The following is a 13,257-nucleotide window of genomic DNA, read 5'->3' on the forward strand; positions in this document are numbered from 1 at the left end:
AAAAGAAATCTCCCATGTTGGGCTCCTGATAAAGAGGACACTGGTTCACTGACAGGCTAGTACCTTAGCAGTGTCCTCACTGCAGGGTCAGTAATGGGTTCCATGGAAAGATTTCTTGTTGCCTGCTCTGATTAAAGTTAAGGAAGTGATGCTAATTTGGTGGAGTTACCTGCCTGTGGCAGATTTCTAGGTTCAGGGTGACTTTTCCTCTCCACCCAGTGTGCTGCAAAGTTTCAGTTGGTAGCTGTCCGGGAGCATAGGATCAACATGTGTAACTTCAGCAAGATAAAAATGGGAAGGTTTGAAATAAAAGTAGGATACAACCACAGGCCAATTATTAGTACTTAAGGTTGCTGCTCCTGCTTCTGTCTAAAAGCACAGAAAATTGGGAATCTACCAGGCCTTCCACCTTTGCTCTCTTACCCTAATATAATCGTGAGGTGTTACCTTTGTGGGTTCTGAAGTTAAGCATACAGTAAAAGGATCCCATTAAGAATTGGACATGCCGGTGTCGTTTGGAAAAATTTTCTGATATTCTGAAAATGTCTTTGGGTTTCGCCTAAAAACCTATTGTTAATGTGTTTCTGATTTATCGCAGAGATGACTTGAATCAAGCAGCAGCCCCACTGTCTGGCTGAAGCTGTAAATTAGGAGCTTTATTGAAATGCTCTTCCCTTTATAGGGTGGAACTTGGCAGGTGGCTGAACTTCTGCTCACACGTTCCTTCTTCTCTCCATGCCAGATCTCCTCAAACGTGCATTTCAGAAGTCTGCATCGGTGAGGAATATTCTCAAGCCTGTTGGGGGTAAATGCGTTGATTCTGTGGAGGTACAGAAGGTTTGCAACATCTGTGTCCTGTACCAGACCTCGCTGACAACTCTGACCCAGATCCGGCTGCAGATACTCACAGGTTTGGAGGCTTGAGTCATCTCTCATCTCACATTTGGCAGACAGTTTTCCTTAGAAATAGTTGATTTTCTTCTGGCTTCCTAGATTCAGAAAATAGGTGATGAAGGAGGCTATTTTTGAGCCATTTTTAGAGGTCTTTATACCTCAATTAAACAGGTCAAACTAACCTCTATCCTGTGACCTGGCTCTTACTTTCATTATGAAGTACAGTTTGCTTTTAAACAGTTACTAATTTTTTTTTCCGAATAGAAAACCGGAAAAGGCAAGGAAGCAGGAAAAAAAAAAACAAACTTAAACTGCTCTTAATCCCACAATCCCGACACCACTACCTATGGCTGAGTGTGCTACATTTGTATATATTTAGATTGAAATATATAGTTTTAGCCTTCTCTTTCATTAGTCACCTTTTATAAGTATTTTGTCATGTCAGAAATTCTTCAAAAACCTCATTTTTATTGGCTGTATAATATGCCACACTTTTTCCTTTTTAGCCGAGCAAAGAAGAAAGGCCCTCCTGTGAGCAGAGAACTGAGCATTAGAGGCTTTTAAGTTGTAGTGCCCAAGTTGGTAGTGTGAATTGGTATTAGGACAAGAAGTCTGTGAGCCGTGAAACTATTTACTGCATAAGGGATTAAGAACTTCTCTGCTGCATTTATATTTTTTAAAATCATAAATTGCTGCCGTTTCTCTCATACTTATTTCATCTTCAGATATTTATAGAGCACCTATGTGCATGGAGGATACAGAGGTGAATAAGGCAGCCAAGGTCTGTGTTCCCAAGGGGATTATATCCTAGTAGTGGAGAGACCAATGATAACCAAGGGAAAAATACGTTTAATGACAGGCACTATGACAAAAAGTACCAAGGGACAATGTTGGCTTGGGCTAGAGCAGGGTTTCCGAGCCTCAGTACTGTTGATATTTTGGGCCAGGTAATTCTTTGTCGTGGAAGCTGCCTTGTTCATCGTAGGATGTTTGGCAGCCCCTGGCCCCAACCCATAGATGCCAGTAGCACCTTCCCTCTCTCCCAGTTGTGACAGCCATCTGTGTCTCCAAACATTGCCACATGCCCCTAGAGAACAAAATCATTCCTGGTTGAGAACAGTTGAACTGTTGCAGTGATGGAGATTGAAACAGGATGATTTATGAAATCTTTTAGAGGAAGGGTCTCCAGGTCTTACTGGTAGATTGGATTTGGGGGAGTGAGGCCTAAAAGTTTCAAAGACGATGCCAGAGTTTTGGCCCAAGCAACTGTGGATGGTGGTGCCCTTTGCCGAGCTGGGGATGATGAGCTCAGGGCAGGGCTTACGGGGGTCATCAAGAGTTCTGATTTGGCAGGGATGAGTGTAAGGTGCTTGCTAGACCTGCAGCAGAGATGCCAAGCAGGCCTATGAATATATTCTGTGGGGCATGAGCAGAGGGATGATGTGTAAAGCCTTGGTCTTGGACAGGTTCCCTGAGGAGAGTTCAGTGGGAGAAGGAAAGGGGTGGGGGCCCAGACTCAGCGCAAGCGCCCCAGCCCATAATATGAGGGTTTGGAAAGCATATCGAATGAGAGGATTGTGACTACGTTCAGCTTTTTAAGGTGACCAAAAATTTAAGTCCCCCATTGTCCTAATGAAACAATCCAAAAACAAGTTTTTTGGCCAACTTGAAAATGTATACTTTCAACAAGAAAGATAAATTAGTCTTAAAGTATATGTATAATGTTAGGGTGCTGGTACCGCAGTATGGGAAAGAATTCACAAAGTCAGGAAGTAAATAAAAAGGTTTATTTACTTACTAAGCAAGGAAAGGGATCAAACGTTAAGAGTAATGCTGGCCCTGAAGGGTAAGGAGTTTGAGCTTTTAATTGATTATAAAGGGCTAGGCAGCTGGTATTTGTAAACAGCTGCGGATGTGTCAAGAAGCTTGAGTTTTCTTAGATGTTATCTGAAGCAGGGCATCCAGGATATATCCTGGATAATTGCAGGCTTGCTTGTCTTGGTAACTTTTCCTAGGTCCATGAACTTAAGCTAGAGAAAAAGAAGAATTAGGGTCTTCTTGTATCTGTAGATTGTTTATTTTGGCTGATAGCCAGCGCTGACTCTGGCAAGGGCTCGAGGGTCTATAGGTTGTATATCTTAGCTGATAGCTGGAGCTAGTTCTGGTAAGGGTCCAAAGCTTGCTAGGAACTGAGCTGTTTGTCCTTTTATGTAATATTTGATCTGTTAGTTTAGCAATATACACATTATAGAAAATAGACATTTTTAAAATCTTGCTGTTTTTTCTTTTCAAAATTTGCAAAGTGTCTTTAAGCTTCTCACATGTGTATGACAGTCCTGGAGCCCTGTGCCACTCCTCTGACACAGCTTTCCAGAGCATGGCATCTTTATTTCTGCCTCAGTTGCTCAGGATGCAGCCCTTTTTGAGTGGGTATATGATACTATAAATGAATATTTTCATCCACATAGTGAGTGCCCGTGCACATAATGTAAGAGCAGTTGCTTTGCTTCTTTTGTCCTGTAGGAGTATATTTTTGACCTGTAGGAGTATATTTTTGCTTCTTTTGTCCTGTAGGAGTATATTTTTGACCTCCAGGATGTAAGTACCTATTCTGTTTCTTTTTTTAACCTATTTTTAAATTGTGAGATTGCTGCATTTTATAACCACATCCTCCTACCCTTGAAAATGTGAGGTCAGAACTTTAGGGATAATAACTAGTGTTAAGCATTTCTTTGCCTCCTTTACAGTTCCCTCAGTTCACACTCTAAGTATCCATAAGTAGCATTGATTGAGTCTGTTGTCCTACCCACCCACCCCCCGCCCCCCCGATCCCAGGCTAATAAGTCTTCCCCAAATAGTTCTTTGTTCAAAATGAAGTAATTCTATAAAATGAGGGGTAATATAAGGACTCAAATATAAGGCAGCTCCCCCTTTTCTAAGGAATAATTTGAGGAACACATCGTATTATATGTTCTGTGACACATGGAACTTCAGAGCCAGACTTTCTAAGTCAAACACTGTATTAGTAGACTTAGAACATAACAGTGATATATAGCCTGTGAGTCTGAGGCCTCGTAGCCATCAAGAAGCAGGCTTAAAATGTCCTCTGTTTCACCCAGGGTTAAATTTGTGTGTAATGCTTGAGGTCTCTCTGCAATGGTCATTCATTGCTTTTCCACTTTTAACATAGAATAATGGAAGTAGATGAGAGGAAAGCTTTGCTAAATGCAGGTGCTCCTGCAAATAGTTTAAAGTAGGAGTTGATAAATTTATGGCCTCATGGGCCAAATCCAGCTTACTACTTGCTTTCATAAATAAAGTTTTGTTGGAACAAAGCCACATCCATTCACTTACATAGTGTCTATGGATGCTTTTGTGCCACAATGGTAGCATTGAGTAGTTGTGACAGAGACTAGCCCACAAAGCCTAAAAATACCAACCCTCTTGCCCTTTCCAGAAAAAAGTTGCTGATCTCAGATTTAAAACCTCAGTGCTGAGTCAGACAGACCTGGGTTCTATTCTTGGCTATGACATTAGTTGGCAGTGTGATTTTGAGCCATTTAACCTCTCTAGTCTTCAGTTTCCTCTCTCAAGATGGAGATAATGTTGGGTTTCACAAGGTGGACAGAAGATAATGCATGCAAAGTACTTAGAATATTATCTGGTACATAATAAGCACTCATTAAATGTTAGCTATTATTATCATTGTTATCCTCATGGCGATAAAGATTTTCTTAGTAATTGTGTCTTCTTTCTCTCGCACACATTATTCACTAGTAGGTGTTGGTGTTTTGTTTTCCCAATAGATAGGGAAATAAGCCCCTACCTGAAGCTTGAGTTTCTCTATCCTTTTTCAGGTCTTACTTACCTTGATGACCTGCTGCCCAAACTGTGGGCGTTTATCTGTGAGCTGGGGCCCCATGGAGGGTTAAAGCTCTTCTTGGAATGCCTCAGCAATGACACTGAAGAATCTAAGCAGCTCTTGGCCATGCTGATGCTGTTCTGTGACTGTTCCCGGCACCTCATCACGTAGGTTGACTGCTGTGGACCTAAATTCCTTTCCTAGAACATGGAGAAAAAGTAATTACAATGTTAGTAAGGAAGCAATTGCTGATGTGATTACTGCTAATGTTTGGACCTGTGAGGCAGGGTCATTAGATGAATTAGACAAGAAAACATTTACAAAGTGGGTGGCACATAGTACGGGTTCAGCAATTGTTACTTCCCATCCTTTCAGGGGAGCTGGGTCAGTACCACTTAATGTAGGCTTCGGAGGTCTCCTAGAGCTAGGTTCAAATTACCTTGGCTGTTTACTCACTATGCTAGGTAATTCATTGGAAAATTCCAGAGCTAAAGAGGCAGGTTACAAAACCTGGCTTGGCCATTTATTGAGACACTCTGGGCAGAAGCGTAAGAGGCTCTGCCTCTCTGAGCCTCAGTTTCCTCATCTATAGATGGGAATAACAATACCACCTTACCTCTTAGCCATGTGGTAAGGATTAGATGAGATAATGCCCATAAAATGTATACCATTGTCCATGGCACATAGAACTCAGTCTGTGTTGGCTGTTTTTACCATTATTATGGGCAAGTTGCTTAATCTTTCTGAGCCTCAGTTTCCTCATTAGTAAAATGGAGATAACATTACTAATCTGATAGTAAGTAAGTGAGAAAAGGAATGTCGAGTACTTAGTACAGTGCTTGGCACAGGTAAGAAATTAACAAATATTAGTCATTCAATTTGTTTGTTCTTTAAGCTTATATGTCTACTTGTGTATCTGGTATTCTTTTAATTCCCCTTTTTTCCAAAACGTTAGTGAAAAATTATAAGATAGAATGGACCTCAGGCTTATTTCCCTATCCATTGTTCAAGCTAGAAGACATTGATGGGAAGGAATCAGGGATGTATAGCGGCAGATTAGGTAAGAATCATGGAGGGAAATCCTCAGTGAGCAGGTGGAGGCAAGAGCAGGGGTCTGTAGCTGCTGCTACAAACACCCTGAATTGCTGGATCGGGGTGACCCAAGAGTGAGTCATATTCTAAAGTGGAGCAGTTCTAGGAGATTTTCAGCTGTATCTTAAATGGTTCACTTATTCATGTATTCTTTCAGACATTATTCACTCACTCAAATATTTCTCAAGTACCTACTAAGTGCCACTAGTGTCTGTCACAGATGCAGAATAAGCTTCCACAGCTTTCCTCAGTAGACAGACTCTTAGTCAAGATTTCTTGACATTCAGGCATGATTTCAGCATGAATTAAAGTGTCACAGTCAGATCCTTATGAATGAGAAAAGTATAGAATAGAGCTTACTGTTTTTTTCTTAATTGTATTTTAAAACTTTTTACCATGGACAATTTCAAATCAATAGAAAGTAGAGAGAATATAGTATAATGAACTCTCATGTGCCCATCACCAGCTTCAAAAGTTATCAACTCATAGCCAGTCTTGCTTCATCTTTACCTCCACCTGCTCTCTCCCTCATTATCTTAGACAATTCCTCACAAATCTTAGACATTATATCATTTTATCTGTAAATTTTACAGTAACTATTCTTAAAAGATAGAGCTTATTTCTTAACCTTTTGTTTAGTATGAGGTACAAATCTTTAGTTTTCTTATTGGGAAATCGTGAATAATTTTCTGTCTCATTTAGGATCCTTGATGACATTGAAGTTTATGAAGAACAAATTTCATTCAAACTGGAAGAGCTAGTCACCATCTCCTCTTTTCTGAATTCCTTCATGTTTAAGATGATCTGGGATGGAATTGTAGGTAAGATAAAGATGTCAGCCATCATTCAATTAATGCTGCAGGCAGGGAGGCCAGAATTGATAGTATCAGCTAATTCTTAGCCATATTGTCTATTAATGTTAACTGAAAATGCACATTTCTTCACATAATTAGAAGTTTTATTTCTTCCCTCTCTATCCGTGACCTCTTAAGATAGTGATGTGGTTAAAGAGGTCTTGTTCTCCCATGTGTGTTTCAAGATTTGCATGTATGTGCCAAGAATTATGAAAGATGATTTTGTCCTTAATCTCCTTTTGGCTCTTTGAGTTGATTTCCATGAAGAATAAATATGTGCCAGGTCACACTTCAGATTAGAGTACACCTCCTGAAGTGTTTCCACTTGTGAATTCAGTACAAAGTTCCTTAGATTTAAAAGGTCCTTGGATGACATACTAGTGGGAGGCAGCATGAGTGATTGGATACTCAGGTCCTATAGACACTTAGAACATACCCAGGGAGCCTTTTAGTTCTGTTGATTCCATGTAAAATTCAGAGTGAGGGAGATAGAGACCATGATGAGACTTGGTGACGACAGGAAGAGACAAGACATTGTCCTCCCAGCTCTTCTCCAGCTCTAATCAGCTCCATGAGTGTGAATCTTCCTTTTTTTCTTTCTTTTCTTTTTTTCTTTTTTACCTTACAGAGAACGCCAAGGGCGAGACCTTGGAGCTGTTCCAATCTGTCCATGGGTGGCTTATGGTGCTATATGAGCGGGACTGCCGGCGGCGCTTCGCCCCAGAAGACCACTGGCTGCGAAAGTGAGCACTGGGGATGGGAAAGGGGACTGATGGAAACAGAGACCCTTCATCACTGCTCCTGGCAGCAGTTGCCCGAGTGCTCAGCACTTATGTTCTAGGTTAGAGAAGAGTTTCATCCCGTCCTTTCATCTATGTAAAGAGAGCTGCTGTTCCTGTGAAGCACCTGTCAGGACAGATCGCCTCATAATCACTTCTGTTAAGATATGCTTATACCATAGATGATTAGAGCTCATGGCAACAAAGCCAGATCATATTTAGTAAATGTTTCGTATCTAAACTGGGAAGAAAGTTTTCAGCTGAACTGAACAGATCAGGATAGATAAATGGCAGTTTTTTAAATCAGAAATGGCAGGGAAAAACTACAGCTAGGTCTTTTTGAGAGGCGGGGTAGGGGACTCTTCTTGCAACAGCTAAACATAAAATCATGTCCAGATCTTTTTATCAATGACATGTCAACTCTTATGTAACTCTTGAAGTTCTGGCACAGGGGGAGGGACTGGCAAACTTTTTCTGTAAAGACCAGATGGTAAATATTTTAGGCTTTGCAAACCAGACAGTCTCTGTTGCAACTACTTGGTTCTGCTGTTGTAACGTAAAAACAGCCAGAGACAACATGTAATAAATGAGTGTAGTTGTGTTCCATTGAAACTTTATTTATGGTCAGCAGGCTGGATTTGGCCCACAGGCTGTAATTTGCCAACCCAGCACTAGAGAATGGTGGTTTTGGTTTTTATAAAAGATTTTTATTAAAATATAGCTAGCATACAATATTATATTATTCAAATATACACCATAGTTATTGAACATTTATTTAGTGTTCTTATTTTAATCATTTCGAACCCATGTCTTTCTTTTAAGGGATCTCAAACCTAGTGTGCTGTTTCAGGAACTCGACAAGGACAGAAAACGGGCACAACTGATCCTGCAGTATATCCCTCATGTCATTCCTCACAAAAACGTGAGTCGCACTCAGAGCCGGGCTCTTTGTGTGTCTTTTTTGTTCTACCACATGGTTCCTGACTGTGTGTCTCTGTTATAGCAATTGAAAATGAAGAAATGAGGTAATTTATTCAGCAAATGCAAACAGTGATTCTATCTTAATCTGTGTCAGGTATTAAGCTAAGTACTGGGGTACAGAGATGGAAGACATTATAAAGTGGCAATTCTGGTAGAGTGGGGTATATGTATACTATAATATAATATTGTATGCTGGTTATAGGGATGGATGCTGTGGGAGCCCAGAGAAGGGAGTCAGGAGCATAGTGGACCGTGTTTAAAGGCCTCAAATGGGAGAGAATGGGGTGCTCTTGGAGAGCCAGACGTGCAGTCTGGCTGGAGGGAATATACAGTGAGAGCCGAGAAGCTGAGGAAGTTTGTGGGTGTTGGAACAAGGGCCTTGTCAGCCAAGGGCAGGAGCTTGGAGTTTGTCCAAAGCCATTGCAGTTTTCAGCTTTGGAGACACCTGGTCAGAGCTATAATTTAGAAAGTTCTTCTTGCTGTAATGTGGGGCACTGGCTAGAGACAGAGGTGTCAACAGCAATCTAGCCTTGACTCAGATGGGGCCATGGGAGTAGAAAGATGATAAAGCCAAGAGATTTTTAAGGAGGTAGCACCTATAGGCCTTGGAGAATGACAACATTTGGAGGAGAAGGAAAGGAAGAATTCAGATGATGCTCAGATATCTAGCTTGGGCTCCTGGGTGCCTGGGAGAGCTGTTTCCTGAGGGAGAAGCCTGGCAAGAGCAGGTCTGGAAAGTGCTGGCGAGGTCAGCTTTGAGAGGTAGCATGGGAGGTGTCTGTGACTCCTCAAGGCCATTGGACACATGGGTCTGGGGCTCAAGAGAGAGGACTGGGCTGGAGACAGTACCCAAATCTCCTAACTGCATTTATGGCCGTGGACAAGGTGCTTGGAGAATCAGAGTAAGAAGATCAGGGGACTGAGGCCAGAGCTCTGCAGGACCTGTCCCTTAAAGGGCCAGCACAAGGAGAGAAAATGTAATCAGAGGGAGAAAACCAGCAGTGTGGTGCCACAGACCCAAGGGACATGAGCTACTTGGAAAGGGTCAGCTACTGTGGGAGAAGTGTCCAAGAACTGAGGGAAAGCATTGCTCACCTATCTCGTGTATAGTGTACATTCCAGAAATGTCTATTGGATACCGAGACAAGACTGTACTTGCTACCTTATAAGAGGCTCTTAAATGTCTAGATGTGCTCTTTCTTTCCTTTTTCTTTTTTGACAAAATAGACATTTTGCGTAAACCACATGTTTCTAAATTAAATCTCACTTTTCAGAAATACTTAACTCCTCTTTGCTCTCTGATATTGTTTTGACCTTGACGTTAATACTTATGGTTGCCATTCTTTACCCTCCAGCAATGATTCACAAACAAACATGGTTGTTTAAATTCTTATTGCTTTTGACAGCAGAGCCTCTCAGAAATGAGAGCCCTCGTGGAGATGCCTTAGTCATACATTCCCTCCATGGGGATGCCCCTTCAGCAGTCTCCCTGACCTTGCCTCAGATAGAGAACATGCAGCTTTGCAAAGCAGGCCATTCTATTGCTTTATTTTTCCCAGTGATGGAACATTCTTCCTCGTCTTAATCTGATTTACTTCTCTGTAACTTCTACCCTTTGGCCACTAGAGGTGGACTCTCTAATCTGAGATTTGCAGACAGCTCTTGTTTGCCTTCTGATAGCAGCTTTCCTTCCTCCAACTGTTCCTCTTGCAGGTGGTTTCCAGCCCTTCGCCTCCTGGGCCTAGTCTAGTTTGGTGGAGTCTGACTTAAAGTGCAGCACCGTGTCATGGGCCTGTGGTCTGTGAATTCAGCCCCAGACCATAGGATTCTCATACCGTATAATCTGGAATCTCCGTTCTATATATATCTGGAGCTCACAAATGGTGTGCTGAGGTGCCCCAGGTTCCTATTGGATATTTTAAGTTTTTGAGAGGAACACAGTGAAATCTGTTAGACATTATATGCAAGTACTAGCTCAGGTTTACAGTTTCAGCATTCTTTTCAATGATGCTATATTTGTTAAGCTGGGTTTTAAAAATGAAATTTAAAAATCTTTTTGTTTCAATGTATTTTTAAATTCCTAGCACATAAATACTTAATAAGTTCTTAGGACCTAACTACCAAATAAATGGAACTGTTGAGTATTTCTTTTGACCTAGGAGTGCTATGAAAATAATGCTGAGCCACTAGGGTTGCTGTGAACAAGAGCACTTGAGAACCTCTGAGAGTAGTTTCATGACTTCTGAGTCCAGGCTGTATTATGATCTTCCCCATTTTTTTTTCTTTTCAGAATTTTGCTTAAGATTGCCATCAAGACTTTTGTCCTTGGCTCATAAAATTTCTTTTTTTCTCAGGAAATAGGCCCCTTCCTCATCTCCCTGCTCGTACTGCTCCCCCGTGATGGCACTAGCAGGTCTGGGAGAACGTCTGAGGCTTGGTGTGTTAGTGCAACAAGGGCACTCACGTTGTCTCCCGTCTCGGGCTTCACTGCCCTCTTATCAGGGTCTGTGCTGCCCTCTGCCATTGATCGATTCTCGCTGCAGCACACTGGAGAGTAATGGGATCTCTCCAGTCCTGCTTTCTCTTTCATCTGTTACCACTATGCCATATAGCCCTAAAAGCCGAACTTCTCCCTTGTTCTTGGTCTCACTTGAGTGGGTGGCAAGTCTCAGCTCCACCTGGTTCACACACACACTTCATTCTCTGCACTCTCTTACATTTTGCTTTTACATGTTTACGTGCACTTCAACTTCCAACTGGGACTTAAGACTTCTCTCTCTAGCCTTGGCCTAGAAGGCTTAGTTCCAAGTGGGATGGGCAGCGGCAGGGTGGTGTGTTCTGTGCATAGGCTCTAGGTTTTAATCTGGCTCCCCACCCACCAACTGCCCATTTCTTTACCTGCAAAACGGGGATAGTGATCCTTATCCAGAGGTACTCTGCTGTCACCAAGGTCTTTCCACCTCTTGAGAGCTGGTTAAGTTTGCCTCATACTTTCCACACCCCATGGAAATCCAGAGCCCCATCCTGTCTTTTGATTCCTGGATGACTGACATTCTCATGGTCACCTCTGCAGTTCCGCTGTGTATGCTCTTTCTGCCCCATACTGCGTTAACCCAGATGCAAAGCTCATCTTCTGCATCATGTTTCATAAAATGGCACCCCTCGTTTAGGTGATCATGCTAAATATTTGGTGTCACAGGAAGCAGTCGTACCACATGGCCCCCACACAAGTTAAACACCTATTCCTGAAAGTCTCCAGTTCTCCCACCATAGAAGGGAGAGGAAGAGTGCCCTTCATCTGCATCGCTGTCCTCCGTCACTGTTCCTCAGTCTGCTTTCTCCTGTCCATGTGACCCTGGAACCCCAAGTGTTTTTGATGCTATTCAGAGCATTTCAGTCCTTATTTCTAGACTTAAGAACCAGCCAAATCAAACTGCTTCGCTGAATAACAGCCCCTCCACCAAATACATCTCTCCTCCTTAGGAGGCTGTTGGCAGTTGCTTTTTCTGTTACAACCATATTTACTTCACAAGTTAATGTAAATGATCAAACGAAATGCACTAGCCTCCCTTTGTATATAGTTAATCCTTATTATTACTGTTCTTGTTATTAGTATTTTATTTGTATTTAACAAAGCTCTCGACTTTTGAGGGGAATTCCTATTTAAAAAGAAAAACTGGTTGGATTTATTTATTCATTCAGGTGACATTATTTGAGTGCTATTAATAGTGGTGATTCTCAGACTCAGGATGGGGCAAAGGGTCAGTGCTCACCTGAAGGGGCTTATCAGAATCTTAGAGAGAAGAAGGTTCTTTTCAAACAATAATTGAGAAATATTACCAGTGGGACTATGGTGTGCTCGAGGGCACAGAGGAGGCAGATAAAAGGTCAGAAACCTTTACTCTGTAGTATCATTTAAAAAATTTCTGACAGCGAAAAAAACTGCCTTTGAAATGTTTCTTTTTTTTAAATTTATAATATTGATTTCCTTAAAGCGGGCACAACTATATAAAGCTGCCTCTGCAAACTTGTCTTGCCACCAGGTCTTTACAGTGGATTATTGACTGAAAAAGAGAATGATTTCTCCTAGACTATTCTTAGCTGGACTCTTATCTGCAGCCAGGCCACTCTTTCTGGAACCTTTATTCCTTGGCATGTTTTCAGCTATATTTCTAATTCCCAAGAGTGTTTTAGGGAATGTTTACTCTTTCCCCAAGTCACTTCTGACTTGTAGCACATAACCTGTGTCCCATTCTGGTTGCATCTTATGTGGCTTACATTTCATTCATTTTGTACAGTGCATTTTAGGGAATCATCAGTTACTGAGCCTGTTTCTGGTCTTACCTTTGATCATTTCAGAGAGTTCTCCTGTTCCGAAACATGGTTACCAAGGAGAAGGAGAAACTGGGGCTTGTGGAAACCAGCTCTGCCTCCCCTCATGTCACTCACATTACCATCCGACGGTCCCGGATGTTGGAGGTGAGAAGCCCACAAAGAAGTGTGCTCTGTGAAATGTAGGAGTTTTAGGGGATGATCTACTGCCTCTGAACTGTTCTTGTCATTCCTTGATCTAATGACCATGAAATCAAGGCTCTGGGAGCAGGAAAGTGGCCGTTTGTCTTATTTCCTTCTCTGAGAGCTGCTTGATTAGACGTGTCCTCAGCGCTAAAGACCTGCAGTGCAATATTTCTTTTTCTTTTCCCCACAAGGTCCCCTGGGATAGAGCATCAAACACTTCATGCCTCTTCGAAATGAGGACAAGACGTGCCCCGTGCAGACATTTTCATGTCTGTGC

At 41.9% G+C, this 13,257-nt stretch overlaps 1 protein-coding gene across 5 annotated transcripts in view; it reads left to right on the top strand.

Moving 5' to 3' along the window:
• The window catches only part of UBE3B (ubiquitin protein ligase E3B), a 50,934-nt gene that overhangs the window by 20,197 nt on the left and 17,480 nt on the right, over positions 1-13,257 (top strand). For 4 of the 5 annotated variants that reach the window (XM_011377811.2, XM_011377810.2, XM_023521899.1 and 1 more), the window contains 6 exons: positions 743-910; positions 4,752-4,923; positions 6,551-6,669; positions 7,331-7,445; positions 8,304-8,403; positions 12,822-12,941. In XM_011377811.2, coding sequence (XP_011376113.1) covers positions 743-910; positions 4,752-4,923; positions 6,551-6,669; positions 7,331-7,445; positions 8,304-8,403; positions 12,822-12,941 — 794 coding nt within the window. The remainder of the gene's footprint in view (positions 1-742; positions 911-4,751; positions 4,924-6,550; positions 6,670-7,330; positions 7,446-8,303; positions 8,404-12,821; positions 12,942-13,257) is intronic. The other variant, XM_023521900.1, reaches the window with a different exon arrangement.

The sequence above is a fragment of the Pteropus vampyrus genome, unplaced genomic scaffold (assembly GCF_000151845.1).
Source record: "Pteropus vampyrus isolate Shadow unplaced genomic scaffold, Pvam_2.0 Scaffold322, whole genome shotgun sequence".
Lineage (NCBI taxonomy): Eukaryota > Metazoa > Chordata > Mammalia > Chiroptera > Pteropodidae > Pteropus > Pteropus vampyrus.